General features: G+C 42.7%; 1 protein-coding gene across 1 annotated transcript in view; it reads left to right on the top strand.

Annotated features, from left to right (window-relative positions):
* Positions 1–12,797, top strand: part of LOC117379826 (neurobeachin-like) — a 398,145-nt gene extending 385,348 nt beyond the window's left edge. Inside the window, 4 exon segments of the mRNA XM_055226208.1 lie at positions 3,686–3,787; positions 4,102–4,298; positions 6,437–6,588; positions 12,707–12,797. Of these exon segments, the coding sequence (XP_055082183.1) occupies positions 3,686–3,787; positions 4,102–4,298; positions 6,437–6,588; positions 12,707–12,797 (542 nt within the window).
* The last annotated feature ends 5,931 nt before the right edge of the window (positions 12,798–18,728 follow it).

Genomic DNA, 18,728 nt, shown 5'->3' with positions numbered 1-18,728 from the left:
GGACTCTCCATTTCTCTGGCGGCGAGCTGGTGTGGGCTTGCTCATTGCCCCATAGCTCAGCCGCCACATATTGGAGTTCACCCCGGTGAACGAGAGGGTCGCGTCCCTGCACCTTCGGGTCAGGGACAGGTCTCTCACTGTTGTGTCAGCCTACGGGCCAAACAGCAGTGTGGAGTACCCGGCCTTCTTGGAGTCCCTGGGAGCGGTACTAGACAGTGCACCAACCGGGGACTCCGTTGTTCTCCTGGGGGACTTCAACGCCCATGTGGGTAACGACAGTGACACTTGGAGGGGCGTGATTGGGAGGAATGGCCTCCCCGATCTGAACCCGAGTGGTGCTTTGTTATTGGACTTCTGTGCTGGTCACTGATTGTCCATAACAAACACCATGTTCAAGCACAAGGGTGTCCATCGGTGCACGTGGCACCAGGACACTCTAGGTCGGAGGTCGATGATCAACTTTGTTGTCGTGTTATCTGACCTCCGACCGTGTGTCTTGGACACTCGGGTGAAGAAAGGGGCTGAGCTGTCAACTGATCAGCACCTGGTGGTGAGTTGGATCCGCTGGCGGAGGAGGAAGCCGGACAGACCTGGCAGGCCCAAGCGCATCGTGAGGGTCTGCTGGGAACGTCTGGCGGAGCCCTCTGTCAGAGGGGTCTTCAACTCCCACCTCCGGGAGAGCTTCTCCCTGATCCCGGGGGAGGTTGGGGACATGGACTCTGAGTGGGCCATGTTCTCCACCTCTATTGTCAATGCGGCTGCTCGTAGTTGTGGTCGTAAGGTCTGCGGTGCTTGTGGCGGCGGTATTCCCCGAACCCGGTGGTGGACACCGGAAGTAAGGGATGCCGTCAAGCTGAAGAAGGAGTCCTACCGAGCCTTGTTGGCTCGTGGGACTCCTGAGGAAGCTGATGACGCCCTTCGAGACAACTGTTGTTGTGATTTTGGGCGTTACAAAAATAAATGAATTTAATTGAATTGATGAGTACCGGCAGGCCAAGCGTGCCACGGCTCGGGCAGTCACAGAGGCAAAAACTCGGGGTTGGGAGGAGTTCGGGGAGGTCATGGAGGAGGACCATCAGACGGCCTCAAAGAAATTCTGGCAAACCGACAGACACCTCAGGAGGGGGAAGCAGTGCTTCACCAACCCTGTTTACAGTGTGGGTGGAGAGCTGCTGACCTCGACTGGGGATGTTGTTGGGCGGTGGAAGGAATACTTTGAGGATCTCCTCAATCCCCCCGTCATGTCTTCCGAGGAGGAAGCACAGACTGGGGACTCAGAGGCGGACTCGTCCATCACCCTGGCTGAAGTCACTGAGGTGGTAGGCAAGCTCCTCGGTGGCAAGGCTCCGGGGGTAGACGAGATCCGTCCTGAGTACCTCAAGTCTCTGGATGTTGTGGGGCTGTCTTGGCTGACACGTCCCTGCAACATCGCGTGGCGGTCGGGGACAGTACCTGTGGAATGGCAGACCGGGGTGGTGGTCCCTCTGTATAAGAAGGGGGACCGGAGGGTGTGTTCCAATTACAGGGGAATCACACTCCTCAGCCTTCCCGGTAAGGTCTATTCCAGGGTACTGGAGAGGAGAATCCGACCGATAGTCGAACCTCGGATTCAGGAGGAGCAGTGTGGTTTTCGTCCTGGTCGCGGAACACTGGACCAGATCTATACTCTCCATCGGGTCCTTGAGGGTTCTTGGGAGTTTGCGGATCTGGAGAAGGCATTCGACCGTGTCCCTCGTGGTATCCTTTGGGGGGTGATCTGGGAGTATGGGGTCCGGGGCCCTTTGCTAAGGGCTGTCCGGTCTCTGTATGACCGGAGCAGGAGCTGTGTTTGCATTGCTGGCAGTAAGTCAGATCTGTTCCCAGTGCATGTTGGGCTCCGCCAGGGCTGCCCTTTGTCACCGGTTCTGTTCATTATATTTATGGACAGAATTTCTAGGTGCAGCCAGGGGCTTTGGGAACGACAGGATTTCATCTCTGCTGTTTGCAGATGATGTCCTGATGGCTTCATCGAGCCAGGACCCACAGCAGGCACTGGGGCGGTTTGCAGCTGAGTGTGAAGCAGCTGGGATGAGAATCAGCTCCTCCAAATCCGAGGCCATGGTGCTCGACCGGAAAAAGGTGGTTTGCCCTCTCCGGGTGGGTGGTGAGTCTCTGCCCCAAGTGGAGGAGTTCAAGTATTTCGGGGTCTTGTTCACGAGTGAGGGAAGGATGGAGTGTGAGATTGACAGGCAGATTGGTGCAGCGTCTGCAGTGATGCGGTCGCTGTATCGGCCCGTTCTGGTAAAGAAGGAGCTGAGCCCAAAGGCAAAGCTCTCAATTTACCGGTCAATCTACGTTCCTACCCTCACCTATGGTCATGAGCTCTGGGTAATGACCGAAAGGACAAGGTCACAGATACAATCGGCTGAAATGGGTTTCCTCCGTAGGGTGGCCGGGCGCACCCTTAGGGATAGGGTGAGGAGCTCGGTCACACGGGAGTAGAGCCGCTGCTCCTACACGTTGAGAGGAACCAGTTGAGGTGACTCGGGCATCTGGTCAGGATGCCTCCTGGACGGCTCCCTAGGGAGGTGTTCTGGGCATGTCCCACCTGGAGGAGGCCCCGGGGAAGACCCAGGACACGCTGGAGGGACTATGTCTCTCGGCTGGCCTAGGAACGCCTTGGGGTCCCACCAGAGGAGCTGGAGAACGTGTCCGGGGTGAGGGAAGTCTGGGAGTCCCTGATTAGAGTGCTGCCCCTGCGACCCGGCTCCGGATAAGCGGAAGAAAATGGATGGATGGATGGATGGATAAAAAAGTAACATAATTCAAAATGTATGTGTTCCAAGAAATTAGCATTAAACGTATAGTAAAAGTCTATCAGAGTTGGAAAAGGAACCACAACTTTTACCCAAGTGAGAGTATTGTTACACTGTACTATATATTGCTCATGTAAGAGTAAAAGTAAACCAACACCATACCAATCTGATCATTCAATGAAATTAGTTTATTTCGGTAAGGCATGTGAAATACAGGAGCTCATTGGTCACCATCATTTTGAACTAAATGAAATTTCCCTCTCCTCAGATGAATCAGTTTAGTGCTTCTCTCACTGATTCTGCAGAAATCCTCCATGTTTTTCAGTCCCCTGTGATATTTTTTTTCTCATAAACAGCCATATTTGTTTTGATAGAGACAGACCATGTGTGTCTCTGATCAGCTAATCCACCTTTCAGTCATGCTCATCTGAAGTCAGGGAGATTCACCTGTGATCAGACTCACATCTTTGTAAAATATTGGAGGTGTGTTCTGAATCTGGATAAGGAGTAAATGTAACTATACACTTCCAACCTCTAACATTTTGAATGTTTGTTTCAACTCTCTACAAAATAAAGATCATAAGTTTCACCAGATAACTTCTTTAACTCATACATTCACAGATATGTTTATCGGTTAGCATCGTACTAACATTTAGCCACATCATACCTATAAAGCATATAACCCATCTATAATATTATCGGTGCTATCTATGAGGGAACGTGAGACTTGAGACTAGGTTCTTGAGCTCAGTTCTGTTGTTCTCAGGTGGATGGGGGAAAGAGGGAAAACACGCAGACATAGAGATAACTTGCAAACTCCAGCTAATGTCTTGTTAACCTCTGTTCACCTCCTCTACGCACGTTTAAATCTGTTGTGATGTGTTGTGCAGGCGAGTACCCAGTCCCTCGAGCTGCACTGACAGGTCATGACCAGGAGGTGGTGTGTGCGGCGGTGTGCGCAGAGCTGGGTTTGGTCTTCAGTGGAGCTAAAGGTGTCTGCTGTTTCCTTATTTATGCTCTCAATATCTTTATTTACAATGCTCTTTTAAACTGAATTTTTTTTTTATAAAGTGCAGTACTGGATTTTTCGTTTTAAATAGGCTGCAGTGGTCCAGAGTCATTCTCCACCTACCTTATGCATTCATCGTGGTGAATAATTAGGATGCCCAGAATGCATAAGGTAAGTGACAAATTACTTTTGACTGCTGCAGTAGTTCTTTTTTTCACGTTTTTAAGTTTGAAAAAATCAGGTGCAGCTCCTTTAATGCATCCAGTAACATGTGACTCTATATGTTTGGCTTTCCAGAGGGCCCATGCCTGGTCCACACCATCACTGGAGAGCTGCTGCGGGCTCTGGAGGGCCCTGACCACTCCTCGGGGCCCCTTCTCATCTCTGTGTCCTCTGAGGGTCACTGCATCGTCTGCTACAAGCACGGGCACGTCTGCAGCTTCAGCATCAATGGAAAACTGCTGGCACACATGGAAATCCAGGACTCCACTAGGGTATGAACAGGCCCCGGGGTATGAACTGTTCTAATGAAGGAATCCTGTGTGCATGACACAGGCTTTTTATATGACTTTAAACACACATGTAGTATTTAAAGATACAGTGTGTAACTTTCTGGAGGTGGCATGTCACCTGCATGATTCCATACAGAAACTTAAAACAACACTTCTGAACATTCTCCATGGAGATACATTTTATGTCATACTGTGTAAGGTTACAGCCAAAGGAACAGTATTTCCATGGAAACTTTTTCAGAGCAATAAACACAAACTGAAAAAAATATACAATATAATAATAATAATATATAATGTATACAGTGGCTTGCAAAAGTATTCATCCCCCTGGAACTTTATCAAATTTTGTCAAGTCACAACCACAAATTTAAATATTTTTTATTTGCATTTTATGTGAATAAGTAACACAAAATGGTACATAACAAGTAGTAAATAAAACTGGAAAGTGCAGCGTGCAAAATTATTCAGCCCCCCTAAGTCAATACTTTGTAGAATCTTCTTTTGCTGCAAGTCTTTTGGGGTATTTCTCCTCCAGCTTTGCACATCTACAGACTGAAATATTTGCCCATTCTTCCTGGCAAAACAAGTTCAAGTTCTGTCAGATCTGATGGAGACCATTTGTGAACTGCAGTTTTCAGACCTTGCAAAAGATTCTCAATTGGATTTAGGTCTGGACTTTGACTGGGCCATTCTAACACATGTCTCAAGTCTTTTGCAGACTCCAACAGGTTTTCTTCCAAGATTGCCCTGTATTTAGCTCCATCCATCTTCCCATCAGCTCTGACCAGCTTCCCTGTTCCAGCTGCAGAAAAGCACCCCCACAGCATGATGCTGCCACCACCGTATTTGACTGTGGCGATGGTGTGTTCAGAGTGATGTGCAGTGTTAGTTTTCCTCCACATGTAGTGTTTTGCTTTTAGGCCAAAAAGTTCGATTTTGATCTCATCAGACCAGAGCACCTTCTGCCACATGTTTGCTGTGTCCTCCAAATGACTTCTAGTGAACTGTAAACAAGACTTCTTACGGATGGTTTCCAACAATGGCTTTCTTCTTGCCACTCTACAATAGAGATCAGATTTGTGTTGTGCACGACTAATAGTTGTCCTGTGAGCAGATTCCCCCACCTGAGCTGTGGATCTCTGCAGCTCTTCCAGAGTCACCATGGGCCTCCTGGATGCATCTCTGATGAGTGCTCTTCTTGTTCGCTCTTTAAGTTTTGGTGGACGGCCATGCCTAGGTAGGTTTGCAGTTGTGCCATACTCTTTCCATTTCTGGATGATGGATTGAACAGCGCTCCTTGAGATGTTCAACGCTTGGGAAAACCTTTTAGATCCAAACCCTGCTTCAAATGTCACCACAATTTTTTCTCTGACCTGTCTGGTGTGCAGGGGATGATTACTTTTGCAAGCCAGTGTACATATATGACTTGGAACTTGGCCTAGTGGCATTACTTGCTAACTTGGCCTGAAGCTGTCACCTGCTTGTCTCCATGGAGATAGATAGACATTTCATGCCACTGTGGAACATTCCAGGAAAAGCAATAACATTACCATGGAGATAAGAAGGTGGTGGGGCCCAGAAAAGTTACTTACTGCATCTTTAAACCGGGACTTAACTTAAAACAAGACTAAATAAGATTGTCTCTAATAGTGTTGTCACAATGTTGAAATTTCAAACTATTTCGATACCGATTTAGATAACATGATGATAATAAAAACACTCTTTCTTTAGACATGATGATTTTCCACATCAAATGGTAGTACTTTTTTATATTTCCATGTGATCTTGTATCTGTGTAATCTCTCAATGGTCCAGGGAGGTTCCATAGTGGTCCATGGGCGTATACTAGTCTATGTGGTCTTATACTTGGTCTGATACAGTTCAAGAACATTCTAAAGCTATTTAGGAAAGGTTTATTTCTGTCCTGTCAATGTGACTTTTTAAGCATCGATGCCTGCAAAAAATGAGGATCTAGTTACGACATTAGTTTTAGTATCGATTAGTATCTGATTTTTGATACTTTTGATGACCTTGTAGAACAACTCCACACCACATTGAACCACATGTACTCATACCCCAGTTTAAGACACGCCCTGACGCCTGTCCCCTGCCCCATCCAGGCCATGGTCCTCAGCAGTGATGGCTTGTGTCTGCTGACCGGAGGAGACCGGGGGGTGGTGGAGGTGTGGCAGGCGTGGGACCTCTCTCTCCTGTACACCTACCCGGGCTGTGACGCAGGGATTCGGGCTATGGACCTGTCCCATGACCAGAGGTGAGTTTTTCCTTGCCATGAAGGACAGGGGGTGCTTTGGGACAGTTCTCCATTTACTTGTTTCCTGTGACTACTGGTTAAAGCTCCGTACTTGGTTTTTAGTGTCTTAAAAATGTGAAAACAGAAATGGTCCAAAGTTATTCCTCAATTACCTTATGCATTCTGAGAGTCCTAATTATTCACCGCATTGAGTTTTGCTGTGACTTTGAAGATACCAACTAGCATGATAGTGCACCCTTCCTGATTATCTGACAATAAAGCTGTTTATAATTCGAAGCAGACAGAACACAATGGACTTATTTTGACCTCAAAAACGTATACAATATATCTGTACTGGCACATTTTGCTTTAATAAATTGGAAAAACTACAGGCCTTTTATTTTTCTACTTACCCAATTTTACGTTTGATTTTCAGACTCTTTGTTGGTTAAAGCAATAGTTCTGATCTTAGGCTCTACAAAACCAAACTGAACTGAACCTTACACATATTTATTTTTCCACTTATCAACAGAACAAGTCTAAAACAGACCAGACCAAAACAGACCTAGCCCTAAAAACAAACAAAAAAAACACAAAAATAACATATTTAGATCTCCATGTTACCTTTTATTATTTTGAAAATGCAATATTGCCACATATTAAAATGTGTAATTAGTTTCAATTTCATTTCCCCCCTTCCTTTTCTCTCCATACTAAGTCACTCTCCCTTCAGAGCGCTAGCACAACATGATCAATCAATCTACTGCACATCAGGTTTGTGAAGTTGCTGTGTACAGTTTTGTATCATGTTTTTGTAAATTTATGGAGAGTGTTGAAGCATGGGTGACATAGGCATGTGGACAGAATCTCATACAGGTTTGTACTGCTATCCAGCCATTTTAATAGACCCATGATGCTAACACATAATTTTAGTTGTAATGACCGGTCAATGGCAGAAATGCTTAGATTTTGATTTATGGACATAAAAACATCACAGGACACCTTTGGAATTTTACCTGTGATGTCACAATGTGATGTCTGTATAGCTTGTTTTTATGGGGCCTAGAGGGAGCAGACTTACTAAACAAGGATTCGTCAATCAAGCGTGAATAAAACAAAATATCACTCCATGTGTGTTTTTGAGGGGGGACAGTATTATAACATGGCTGAAAGTGACAGTTCTGTGTAATATACGACCTTTAACATTTATACTTCAAACATTTCAGCTCAAGATCTGTGTCAAACTGATGAAAAACCTTATCCATAGTAAACAGCATCAAACACATGTTTCCTCCTGATGAGCTATGTTAGCGGGCATATCTTACACACACACTAAACAAAACTTGTGTGTGTGGCTGTCTGCTGGTCCTGGAGTGTGTGGAGTTTGCGTGGGTTTGTTCAGTGCATCTGTGTGTCTGCAGATATGAGCCTCGGTGCTGTTTGTGTGGGCTGGTTAAAAAGCCCTGTGCTGCCTGCTCTTCACAGCTGTCTGAGACCACTTACAAATGTTCCTGGAGACAAGGCTGTTGCCATAGAGACACAACTGCTTCTTAAGAAAGGTTTTGGGAGAACAGAAATAACAAGCACAAGATCTTTTTGTATGCATGCACTTCCCCTTATAATTGCATGAGTAAAAAGAACCAACTGTTTCAATCATTCCACCATGATACAAAGACAAAAGCAGGTGGTTTAAAGAAGGGGGTATTATGCAAAACCTATTTTTGGAGTGTTATAATGTTGTTCCCTCATCAAAAATATGTAGAGGTTTTAGATGTTTGAGTAATTTAGCAGTCGCTTTTGGGAACTAGTTGAACACTCCTAGCAGTGAGCAGTACGATCCTAGATAAGCAGAAAGCACCATGGAGGAATGATGACTCGGTCAGGGCACAGAAAAGGGAGTGCCGGAGGGCGGGAATGGCACAAGTCAAAGCTTCAGGTTCATTTTGAGATTTACAGAGAAAGATGCACATGTACAACCGCACTTTATGTAGAACAAGGGAGAGGTATTTTTCTGACATTATTGGAAGTTGCAGTAACAACTCTCCTGTTTGCAGCAGTAAACAGATTAACAAACCCCCCAGCTCCGTTGCCGTTTTCATTAAAGTATACTGCAAACTCACTCCACGTCTAATGAGTTTGCAGTATTCTTTAATGACACGGTTCAGGGTATTAAAAATGCCACGACACAAATAACAACCCAGCAATGACCTCTACACTTAGAACTGACTCACTTTGCACTTGTAACTGACAAAACTATCCAATTTACATGCTGCCTCAATGTGTTATCCACAAATTTTCTAAAGTCTGTGCTCAATAGTTTGCTGTCACCACTTGCTTGCATTAACATGTCACTTCAATCATGTCACTTAAATCTGGAGGATTCCCAAGAGCTTTGAAAACTGGTCCAGTCAGGTTTTAGACCCCACCACAGCACTGAGACTGCTCTTATCAAGGTGACAAATGGCATCCGCCTGAACACTGATGCAGGCAAAGTCTCAGTCTTGATCCTGTTAGATCTGAGTGCTGCCTTTGACACTGTGGGATTCTCTTACAGAGACTAGAGGACTGGGTGGGCATCTCTGGAGCGACACTAAACTGGTTCAAGTCCTATCTAGAAAACAGGGAGTACTTCGTTGAAATTGGATGTGTTAACAGTCACCTCTGTCTAAAACCTTCAAATCAGGCTAGAAATCTAGGGGTAATAATCCGTCTATCTAGGGGAACTTTAACAGCCACCTCAAATCAACATCTGCAGCTTGTTAACATCTAAAAAAAGCATTGCAAAAATCAAAAGTATACTGTCAAAGTCAGACTTAGAGAGACTTATCCATGCATTTCTCTCTAGTAGGTTAGACTACAGTAATGGCCTGTTCACTGGCCTTTCGAAATGGGCGTTAAGACAGCTGCAGTACATCCAGAATGCTGCTGCTCGGGTCCTAACTAGAACCAGGAAGTACAAGCACATAGGTCCTGTACTCAGGTCTCTGCACTGGCTTCCTGTAGAATCAGAAACGGCGTGTATCCCACTAACGAAACTACTGCATATCACACTAAGTTTGTCAACAGTACAGTTTTGTATCATGTTTTTGTATATTTATGGGGAATTGGCATGTGGGAGAATGAGTAACATAGGCTTGTGGGCAGAGCCTTGCTCACTCTTACAGCTAACCATAAGGAGGGTTTGAATAGGGCCTGAGAGAGATTGCTAGATTACTCAAACATGCTTGGATGACATCTAAAACCTCTTCAGGTGTGTTTTTGATGAGGGAACAGCTTTGGAAGATGGAAGAAATAAAAAAAAAAAAAGTCCATTTGGCAGAGGACCCCCTCTTTAAACTAAATTAACATTACTCTACACGCATGTCTCTGAATAATACTAGTGTACTCACATGTGGATAAGGCTGCTGCTGTTGGCTTCAGGGCTATGACAGTGACCTCATCATGTAACCCCAGAGGACGGGGGTCACGGGATCAGCGCCTCTAGCTAAAAGAGCCCCTGCCTACAGTCAGATTCTTCATTCACATGGAGAGGAGGATGTATGGACCTGCCCAGAGCAGCGGATGCCACGTACTCAGAGTTCACTGCTAATTCTAAAAACAAACTACATGAAATCATGTTTCTGTTCTTTGTTTTCTCCTGTTTGTGAATTTTGGAATCTGTTATATTTGAGCCTGTGCATGTAGGCTGTGTTCACATATAGGCTGTGTTCATATGTAGGCTGTGTTCACGTGTAGGCTGCATTCATGCATAGGCTGCCTCACATGTGGGCTGCATTGACATGTAGGCTGCGCTCATGTGTCAGCTGCTTTCATGTGTAGGCTGTGTTCATGTGCAGGTTGCATTTACATATAGGCTGCATTCATGCGTAGGCTGCTTCATGTGTAGGCTGCGCTCACGTGTTAGCTGCGTTCATGTGTAGGTTGCGCTCACGTGTTGGCTGTGTTCATGTGTAGGTTGCGTTCATGTGTTAGCTGCGTTCATGTGTAGGTTGCGTTCATGTGTAGGTTGCGTTCACGTGTTGGCTGCGTTCATGTGTAGGTTGCGTTCACGTGTTGGCTGTGTTCATGTGTAGGTTGCGTTCACGTGTTGGCTGTGTTCATGTGTAGGTTGCCTTCACGTGTAGGTTGCGTTCACGTGTTGGCTGCGTTCATGTGTAGGCTGCATCCACGTGTTGGCTGCGTTCAAGGCCTAGAATTTGATTATGTCATAGTTTCAGATGGAGGGTACAGGTCTATGTAACACATTTACTCACAGAGGTGGGTGGTACTCAGTTACATTTACTTGAGTAACTTTTTAAAGAAATTGTACTTTTCTAGCAGCATCCTCTTAATCCTATTTGAGTAATATTTTTATTGAAGTAACAGTACTTTTACTTGGACCACTACCTTGTACTTCTACTTAAGTAATATTTTTGAAGTAATGTTATTCTTACTTAAGTACATTATTTGGCTACTTTACCACATTATAATTACAAACATATTAACCATAAACCTAAACTATAAACAATTGGGATTCTCAATGTTGTGATGTGACGTGAACCCGGCCTATTGTCTGGTATTTTACATAATACACAAAGCCCGTTAGTGTCAGAAATGACACTCTAGTGCCTCGAGTTAACTCTCCAGAAAATGTTGATGACATCAGCTGCAAATTATCAACTAGTTAAGCAGCTCAAATTTCACGAAGATTTTAGTGCTTTGCCTGGAATGTTCCACATTATGGCATTAAACTTATTTATCTCCATGGAGACATGCAGGGCATGCCACGGAGTTGCAGCTCAGATCTGTGGAGAGGCAAGCCCAATCACGGTACAAATACGTGTTTTTCAAGGTAGGCTATATTTTTGTGCTAAAAACAATAGTCATTAAATATTGCAAGATAGATATATTTAATGCCACATTGTGGAACATTTCAGGCAAGAAAATAACAGGAAGAAAGAGAAATGGAGAGGTAGATAGAGAGAGAGTGGAACAATGATGCGATTCAGTTGAGTTATGATTTACAGTAGTGGAGCAGAGGTGAGAGTAACTGCACTCTTTAATATAGTGATTTACTGAAGTACATTTGTGGAGGTCCAGGCTGACTGCGGTTATCCTCTGACCTCTAACCCCTGCATACTGTTGTTGTGTCTTTGGGCAAGACACTGAACACACAGTAGTGTCTGTCCTCCAGTCACTGTGTGCCTGCTGCAGTGCAACACATGATTTTGAGAACAGGAGAAGGGGAATGAAAAACACTGAGAAACATGTAATCAACTTGAATAGAATAAACCAGTGTGACCTTTTTTGCTCAGCAGCAATTTTTATCCAAAATTGACTTTTTAAAAAAAAACTTTTTCCTATGTTATAACATGGTTCCCTCATTAAAAACATGCCTCAAGAGGTTTTAGATGTCATCCATCCATGCTTAAGTATTTTAGCGATCTCTCAGGTCCTATTCAGACCCTCTTTATGGTTAGCTGTACGAGCCTGTACAGGGCTCCACCCACACTCATGCGCCCACACATGAGAATCGACACAACAAAAACATGATACCAAACAATACACTACAACTTTAAATCACATCAGGTTTGTTGTTTAATGTTTGAGATGCACACTGATTGTGTTGTGATAGCACTCTGAAGGGGGAGTGACTTAGCAGGGAGAGAAAAGGGAGGGGAGACCCAGAGCGTCAAAAACGAAACTCAAACTAATTTAACTGTTACATATGTTGTTTTTGGCGTACATAGCATAGCAGCACCAAATGGGTAGTAGTTTGATCCCAGCCCCTACCCTTGTTGTGTCCTTGGGCAAGAGACTTCCCTTCAGTCTAAAGTTTGAATACATGAATGGTTCCTTGATATATACAGTTTTTTATTTTTTTTTAAATGTGCAATGTGGACTGAAAGTGAGGTAATATCAGCAAATACTTGTAGATATTATATTTATAAGCTGGTAGTTAAAGGCGCTCTACCTGATTTTGACTTAAAAACATGAAAAATAGAACTAGTTCATTTTAAACAGTTTGCAGTGGTCCAAAGTTATTCCTCACTTACCTTATGCATTCAGAGATTTACACCAGATATAGTTCAAATCCATGGGAGAAAATGAGGTAAATACCAACGTTTCTACTGATCTTAATGGTCTGTTTCTCTTGCAGGACTCTTATCACTGGAATGGCGTCTGGCAGTATCGTAGCATTCAACATCGACTTCAACCGCTGGCACTTTGAGCACCAGAGCAGATACTGAGACCACCGCTCCAGTGGCCAGCACAGCACCAGAGAGAGATACTGAGACCATCACTCCAGAGGCCAGTAGAACACCAGAGCAGATACTGAGACCATCCGCTCCCGAGGCCAACATAACACCAGAGCAGATACTGAGTCCACTGCTCCAGAGGCCAGCAGAATACCAGAGTAGGTCGGGGAGGGCAGCCCAGAGGAGGAGAGAAGTCCGGCCCCAGCCTCTCACGTGGAGTAGCTGTTATACTGTAACATGTATGTGCATCTCGGACTGCATGTGGACTTTGTTTCTATATTTTATACTCTTTACTTTTTCTATTATTAGTGGTGTAAAGTGTCTGTGTGCTAAGTCTCGTCTCTATTCTCCCTGTTCATATGACTCCTTTCATGATTCTGTGGTGATAAAGTAAAAGGAACTGAATGGAGCCTGTGCTGTGTTATAAACACAGCTGAGACTGGGCCAATCACAGAGCAGCGCTGTGGTCTAGGTGAAGCCAAAGGTGAAGCCCAAACAAACCAAAACCAACATGAAGATGGATCTGGACGTACTTTACATTAAATTTCTTTTCTACATCTGCAGATCTAAATTTTAAAACAATAATAATCTATCTCCCAATTTTCTTCACACATGTGGAGAGTGGTCTGGTCTGATACATCTCTGTTCTGACGTCCTTTTACTTATATGTGAACTGTATAGGTCTGTCACCATCACACATTCTGAGGTGCGATATATTTATGATGAAAATACACTGCCTGGCTCACCAAAAAACAAAGTCACACACTCTAATATTTTGTTGGATCTCCTTTAGCTTTGATTACAGCATGCATTCGCTGTGTCATTGTTTCTCCATGCTACAGTTGGTAAATCCAGGTGGCAACTTTTTTTTTTTTGGCCAGGCAGTGCATAGACAGTAAACAATAATACTGGAACTAATTTACTCTACTGACACCATAATCCTAAAGCCTGATCACCCCCCTCCCAAAGAAAACAAAAACTATTCCATATGTACAGTATGGTGAATGAATGTGAGCTGTAATGAGTCATAGAAGTTATTTATTAAACTCTGCACAGCTCAAATCTTCAAAAAACAATGAAAAGTTCCACTAGTACAAAGTAAAAGTACTATGATAAATATTTACCCCCAAAGATTATAATTGTTCCATCTGAGACATACTGAAGGATAAGTTCATTTAGTGATTATGGTGACAGGCCTGAAACTGTGATATAGAGCCAACTAGAAGTTTGCGTTTTAAACAGTTCATGCATCATCATTATTATTATTATTATTATTATTATTATTATTATTATTATTATTATTATTATTATTATTATTATTATTATTATTATTATTATTATTATTATTATTATTATTATTATTATTATTATTATTATTATTATATAAATATAGATATAGCTAAAAGAGCAAGTAAAATACAAAATAAAATTATTCATAACAGTAGGGAAAATGTGTGAGTATTTGGAGAAAAAATCTCCTTCAGAATGTAGAGACAAAACCTCCATGATGTCAAGAGGCAAAACTGAAAAATACTTATGATGATGTCACCGATTGGTTCATTCAAATTCGATTAATTCAACAATATTCTATGGTAAAGTCCCTGAAATAATCAATAGTCTTATCATGATGTAAAACATATTAACACTTAATTTGAGTTAAACTGGACCAAGCAAGTGAGTTATGCTGCTCTACTGCCATCTGCTGGTGTAAAATATACCACAAGCCATATCCCGTAACTCATACCTCCATCAATCTTTGAAGTCTTAAATTAGCTGTAACTTAAAAAATATGAATAGGATTTTTTTTTATTTTATTTTTTTTTTCAAATATAAAGGTCATAGGTCATAGGTCATACGCTGATCTTATAGATGGCACTTTTATGATTGAGTCTGGTGTTCTTCCTAGAGTTGTCACAATAATAAAATTTCAAACTCGATTCTCAGATTCTCATACCACAATGATAATAAAAGCACTCTTCCTTTAAATCAATCAATCAATCAATTTTCAACATTAAATAGTTATTTCTTTTATATCCCCATGTGGCCTTGTATCTGTGTAATCTCTCAATGGTGCAGGTAGGTTCCATAGTGGTACATGGGCGTATACTAGTCTATGTGATCTTATAGTTGTTCCGATACAGCTCAAATTCATTCTAAAGCAATTCGGGAAAGGTTAATGTCTGTCTTGTCAATGGGACTTTTTAGTATCAATACTTGAGAAAAATTAGTGTTTAGTTTTGATACTAGATTTAGTTTCAATTAGTATCTGATTTTTGACATTTTTGACAAACTTACCGTAGACACATATGCAGCAGGTACACAGTTATTACCAAGACAGCCAGGCCATCGTTCTCTTCTGATTTTATTAAGCTGTTCACAGTCTGCTTTTAAATACAAGTTGTTGAGATTGCAGTGGGCTTGTGTCGTACAGAGTGGAGGAGAAGTCTAAACCCCCATTCACACAGAGATAACAGTAAAATGTTGGGTACAAAATGCCAGAACACTCAGCAGTGACCTTCATTTACACATGTGCCAGTCCCAGAACATATCCGGGTCTGCTCTGTTCACACTTAGAGCTGACTCCACATCATGCACTGGACCACAAACCTGCTGTGTTAAATGAGATCACTGTTTAGCTTGCACATTAGTTTACACACATTAGTTTACACACATTAGTTTACACACCTATGCCCTCCTAAAACAATGGCCTAAGTCCTCTTGTGTCACAGGAGTCAGAGAAAAAATGGCCTAAGTTCTGTTAAAATGGCTCAAGGGACCCAGGCCATTTTGGGGTCATTTTGGAGTCATTTTGTACAGCATTGTCACATGTTGTACGGTTTTCAGTTGGTTCAGTTTTTTGTGTTTCCTGAAAAAATGTGCAGAAATGACTTAGGGTAATTAGGCAATAAAGTCTTGAATGAGTTCAATCGTTTGCATATGGCAACAACACATTTTATTTCTAAAGCACATTAATGTGATCAGCACAGACTCAGTGCGCTCAAACACTTAAATAAAACTATATCAAACACATATAATGAGTCAAAATGCTTGTGCAGGTGTTTTAAGCTTTGTTCTGAAACCTGATAAACTGGAATCAGAACAGATGGTGACAGAAGTCTTGCCGCTGTAGAGTAGATTTTTGAGACAGCAGCAGTCTGAGGTTCGGGGATTTTAATTCTCTTGGGGCTGTATTCTGGGAGCATGTTGGAGATGTAGGTGGGAGCAAGACAGAGATTTGAAAACAGTAAGGATAATTTTTTTATGTATTCTTTTTTTGTCTGGGTCTGTATCAGGGTTATATCTAGGGTCTGGATCAGGGTTGCATCTAGGGAATGGATCAGGTTCACATCTAGGTTCTGTATAAGGGTTACATCTAGGGAATGGATCAGGGTTTCATCTAGGACATGGATCAGGATTACATTTATGGTCTGGATCAGGGTTTCATCTAGGGTATGTGTCAGGGTTACATCTAGGGTCTGGATCAGGGTTATATATAGGGTCTGGATGAGAGTTAGGGTCAGAGTCAGAGTTACATCCAAGTCATGGATCAGGGTTTCATCTAGGCTATGGATCAGGGTTTCATCTAGGGTCTGGATCAGGGTTACTTCTAGGGTATGGATCCAAGTTACATCTAATGTCTGGATCAAGGCTACATCTAGATTCTGAATCAGGACTACATCTAGGGTATGGATTAGGGATATATCTAAGGTCTGGATCAAGGTTACATCTAGGGTATGGATTAGGGTTACATAACAGGCCTTTTATATAACTTGGGTGTGACCACAACAGTTTGTCGGTCCATTAGCATGTTGAGTTAGCTTAAAGAAAAAGACCATATCAGAAAATTGTTTCACTATTTGATTACTACTGTTTCCAACATGGATATTACTGAATCCGATCTAATTACATCTGATAAAAGTTTTATGAACTCAGAGATTAACCCTGTTTTGAAATGGGAAGACAATAAGCAGTGAGAAGCAGGAAAGAGTGAACTGATGTGATTTTTACAGCGTGGTATTCAACTGTACTGCTGGCTCCTAACACCACAATCTTACAGGTATTGAGTGATTAAAAACAGCTGCTCCACCTCTTCTGCAATTCCAGTCAGAAAAAGAGTAACTGGGCAGTAATGCTTCTGTAAGTTCTTTGTTCTCTGGATCATTGAAGCAAAGTCGATATGAAGGTCATAAAATGATTAATCATCATGATAAATCATGTTAAAAGTTTATTTGTGAGTGATCAACATTGAGAACTGCTAGTTTCACATCATTTTGAGGCTTGTGGGGCAGCTTATTATTAGCACTGGATATGTGGATTTATCTGAGAGGCCTGCAGATGACAGCAAAGAGTCAGGGCACAAATTGACAGAGGTGTTGATGAGGGGTGGGGCTTCAGACTTCTGGGAGGAGCCATGGTATATATCATAAGGAGAATATATGGAATGTACTTATTTGTGAGTAGCTCAGTTCACTTTGTGCCGAGCTGCACACCATTGTTTTTGTACAAGCTTGAGTCACTCCAAGGGTTAACATGGAGCAGAGTGGGATGGGGCAGAGTGGGGCAAAGAGGGACAGGGTAGAATGGGATGGGACAGGGTGGGACATTCCAGGTTATCCTGAAAATGCAGTGACTTCCTGTCCATTACTTCATTAGTTCCTACTTGCACCAAAACAGTGAATCGGCTGGACATCGACAAGTGCAGGGATGAGACTAATCAGGTCCAGGGCTTTTCCAACTCCAAGAGACAGTATGTGATTCCACCACAGTCACCCACAGTGACTGAAAGTGAAAGTGAAAGATGAACTAAACACTAAATCAACTTTTTTTCACTACTAAATGTATATGGTGTATATGGTGTTTTAGCAGCTCTATTTGAAATGTGGCTGTGGGCAAAGTTTATAATAAGTAATCTGCTGAGTGTGTGGCACAGCGGACAAAGCGGTGTGATGTGGGATCAGCCCATTGACCTGACCTCTTTCACATAGTAATACACTGCTGCGTCAGTGTAATGAAAATCTATTCACAGGTACGCCCTCCCTGCATGTTTCTGGGAGTTTACCTGAGAAATTGCCGAATCACAAATGTAGGGAAATCAGTTGTGGATTTGTTCACCCTGCTCTGGCTAAATGCATGTAAATCCCCGGGTCAGGTTGTGTACGTAAATGGGGCTTAAAGCCCATATCACACTATTCTCTGATCTCTGTTTTAATGTAGTTTCCTCATCACAAACATACCTGGAGTTGTGTTTTGTTTCTTTCACACATGTTTAACACACAAACCCTGCAACTTTAGGCTGAGTTATCTCTCAAACAGAATACACTCTGTTCCACCTTGTGGTGTCATGTGGTAATATAGGAAGTGCTCCACTATGTTTTCAAGTTTGCTAATTTCAGCTCAGCCCATGCTTACCTGGGATCCAGAACACACACTTCAACACAGTCTCTCCTTTTTCAAAATGGCGTTTGACAGGTGCATCAACCAACCAAGGACAGGCAAGGTCTGTCCATATCAGAAAAATAAAGGAAGAAAATATCACAGGGGGCTGCAAAACATGTGAAGCGCTTAACTCTGTTAATCTGAGGTGAGAGGAATGTGATTTTGTTTGTAAATGATAAGTGACCAATGAGCTCCTTTGTTTCACATGTGTCACTGAAAAAAATGAATATTATTGGATGTTTGATTAGCCTTGAGACCACTGCTGAGGGCGTGAGGGCCAGACCAATATCCCTCTGTATAAAAGTACAGAAAGATATCAGTCTGGACGTGTCAAGTAAGTAAAAGGAGTTGTTAATTTGAAAACTACTGCTTCATGACATCACAAGGTGGAACAAAGCGTTTTGAGCTTTGCAGATGTAGACAGACTAATAATAAAAGGTTACTCAATGAAACAACACACAACATAACACAGGTTTGTTTTTTTGG

This window comes from Periophthalmus magnuspinnatus, chromosome 13, assembly GCF_009829125.3.
Source record: "Periophthalmus magnuspinnatus isolate fPerMag1 chromosome 13, fPerMag1.2.pri, whole genome shotgun sequence".
In the NCBI taxonomy this organism is placed as follows: domain Eukaryota; kingdom Metazoa; phylum Chordata; class Actinopteri; order Gobiiformes; family Gobiidae; genus Periophthalmus; species Periophthalmus magnuspinnatus.
The sequence above is the reverse complement of the archived record's forward strand: the minus strand, read 5'-3'. Positions and strand labels throughout refer to the sequence as shown.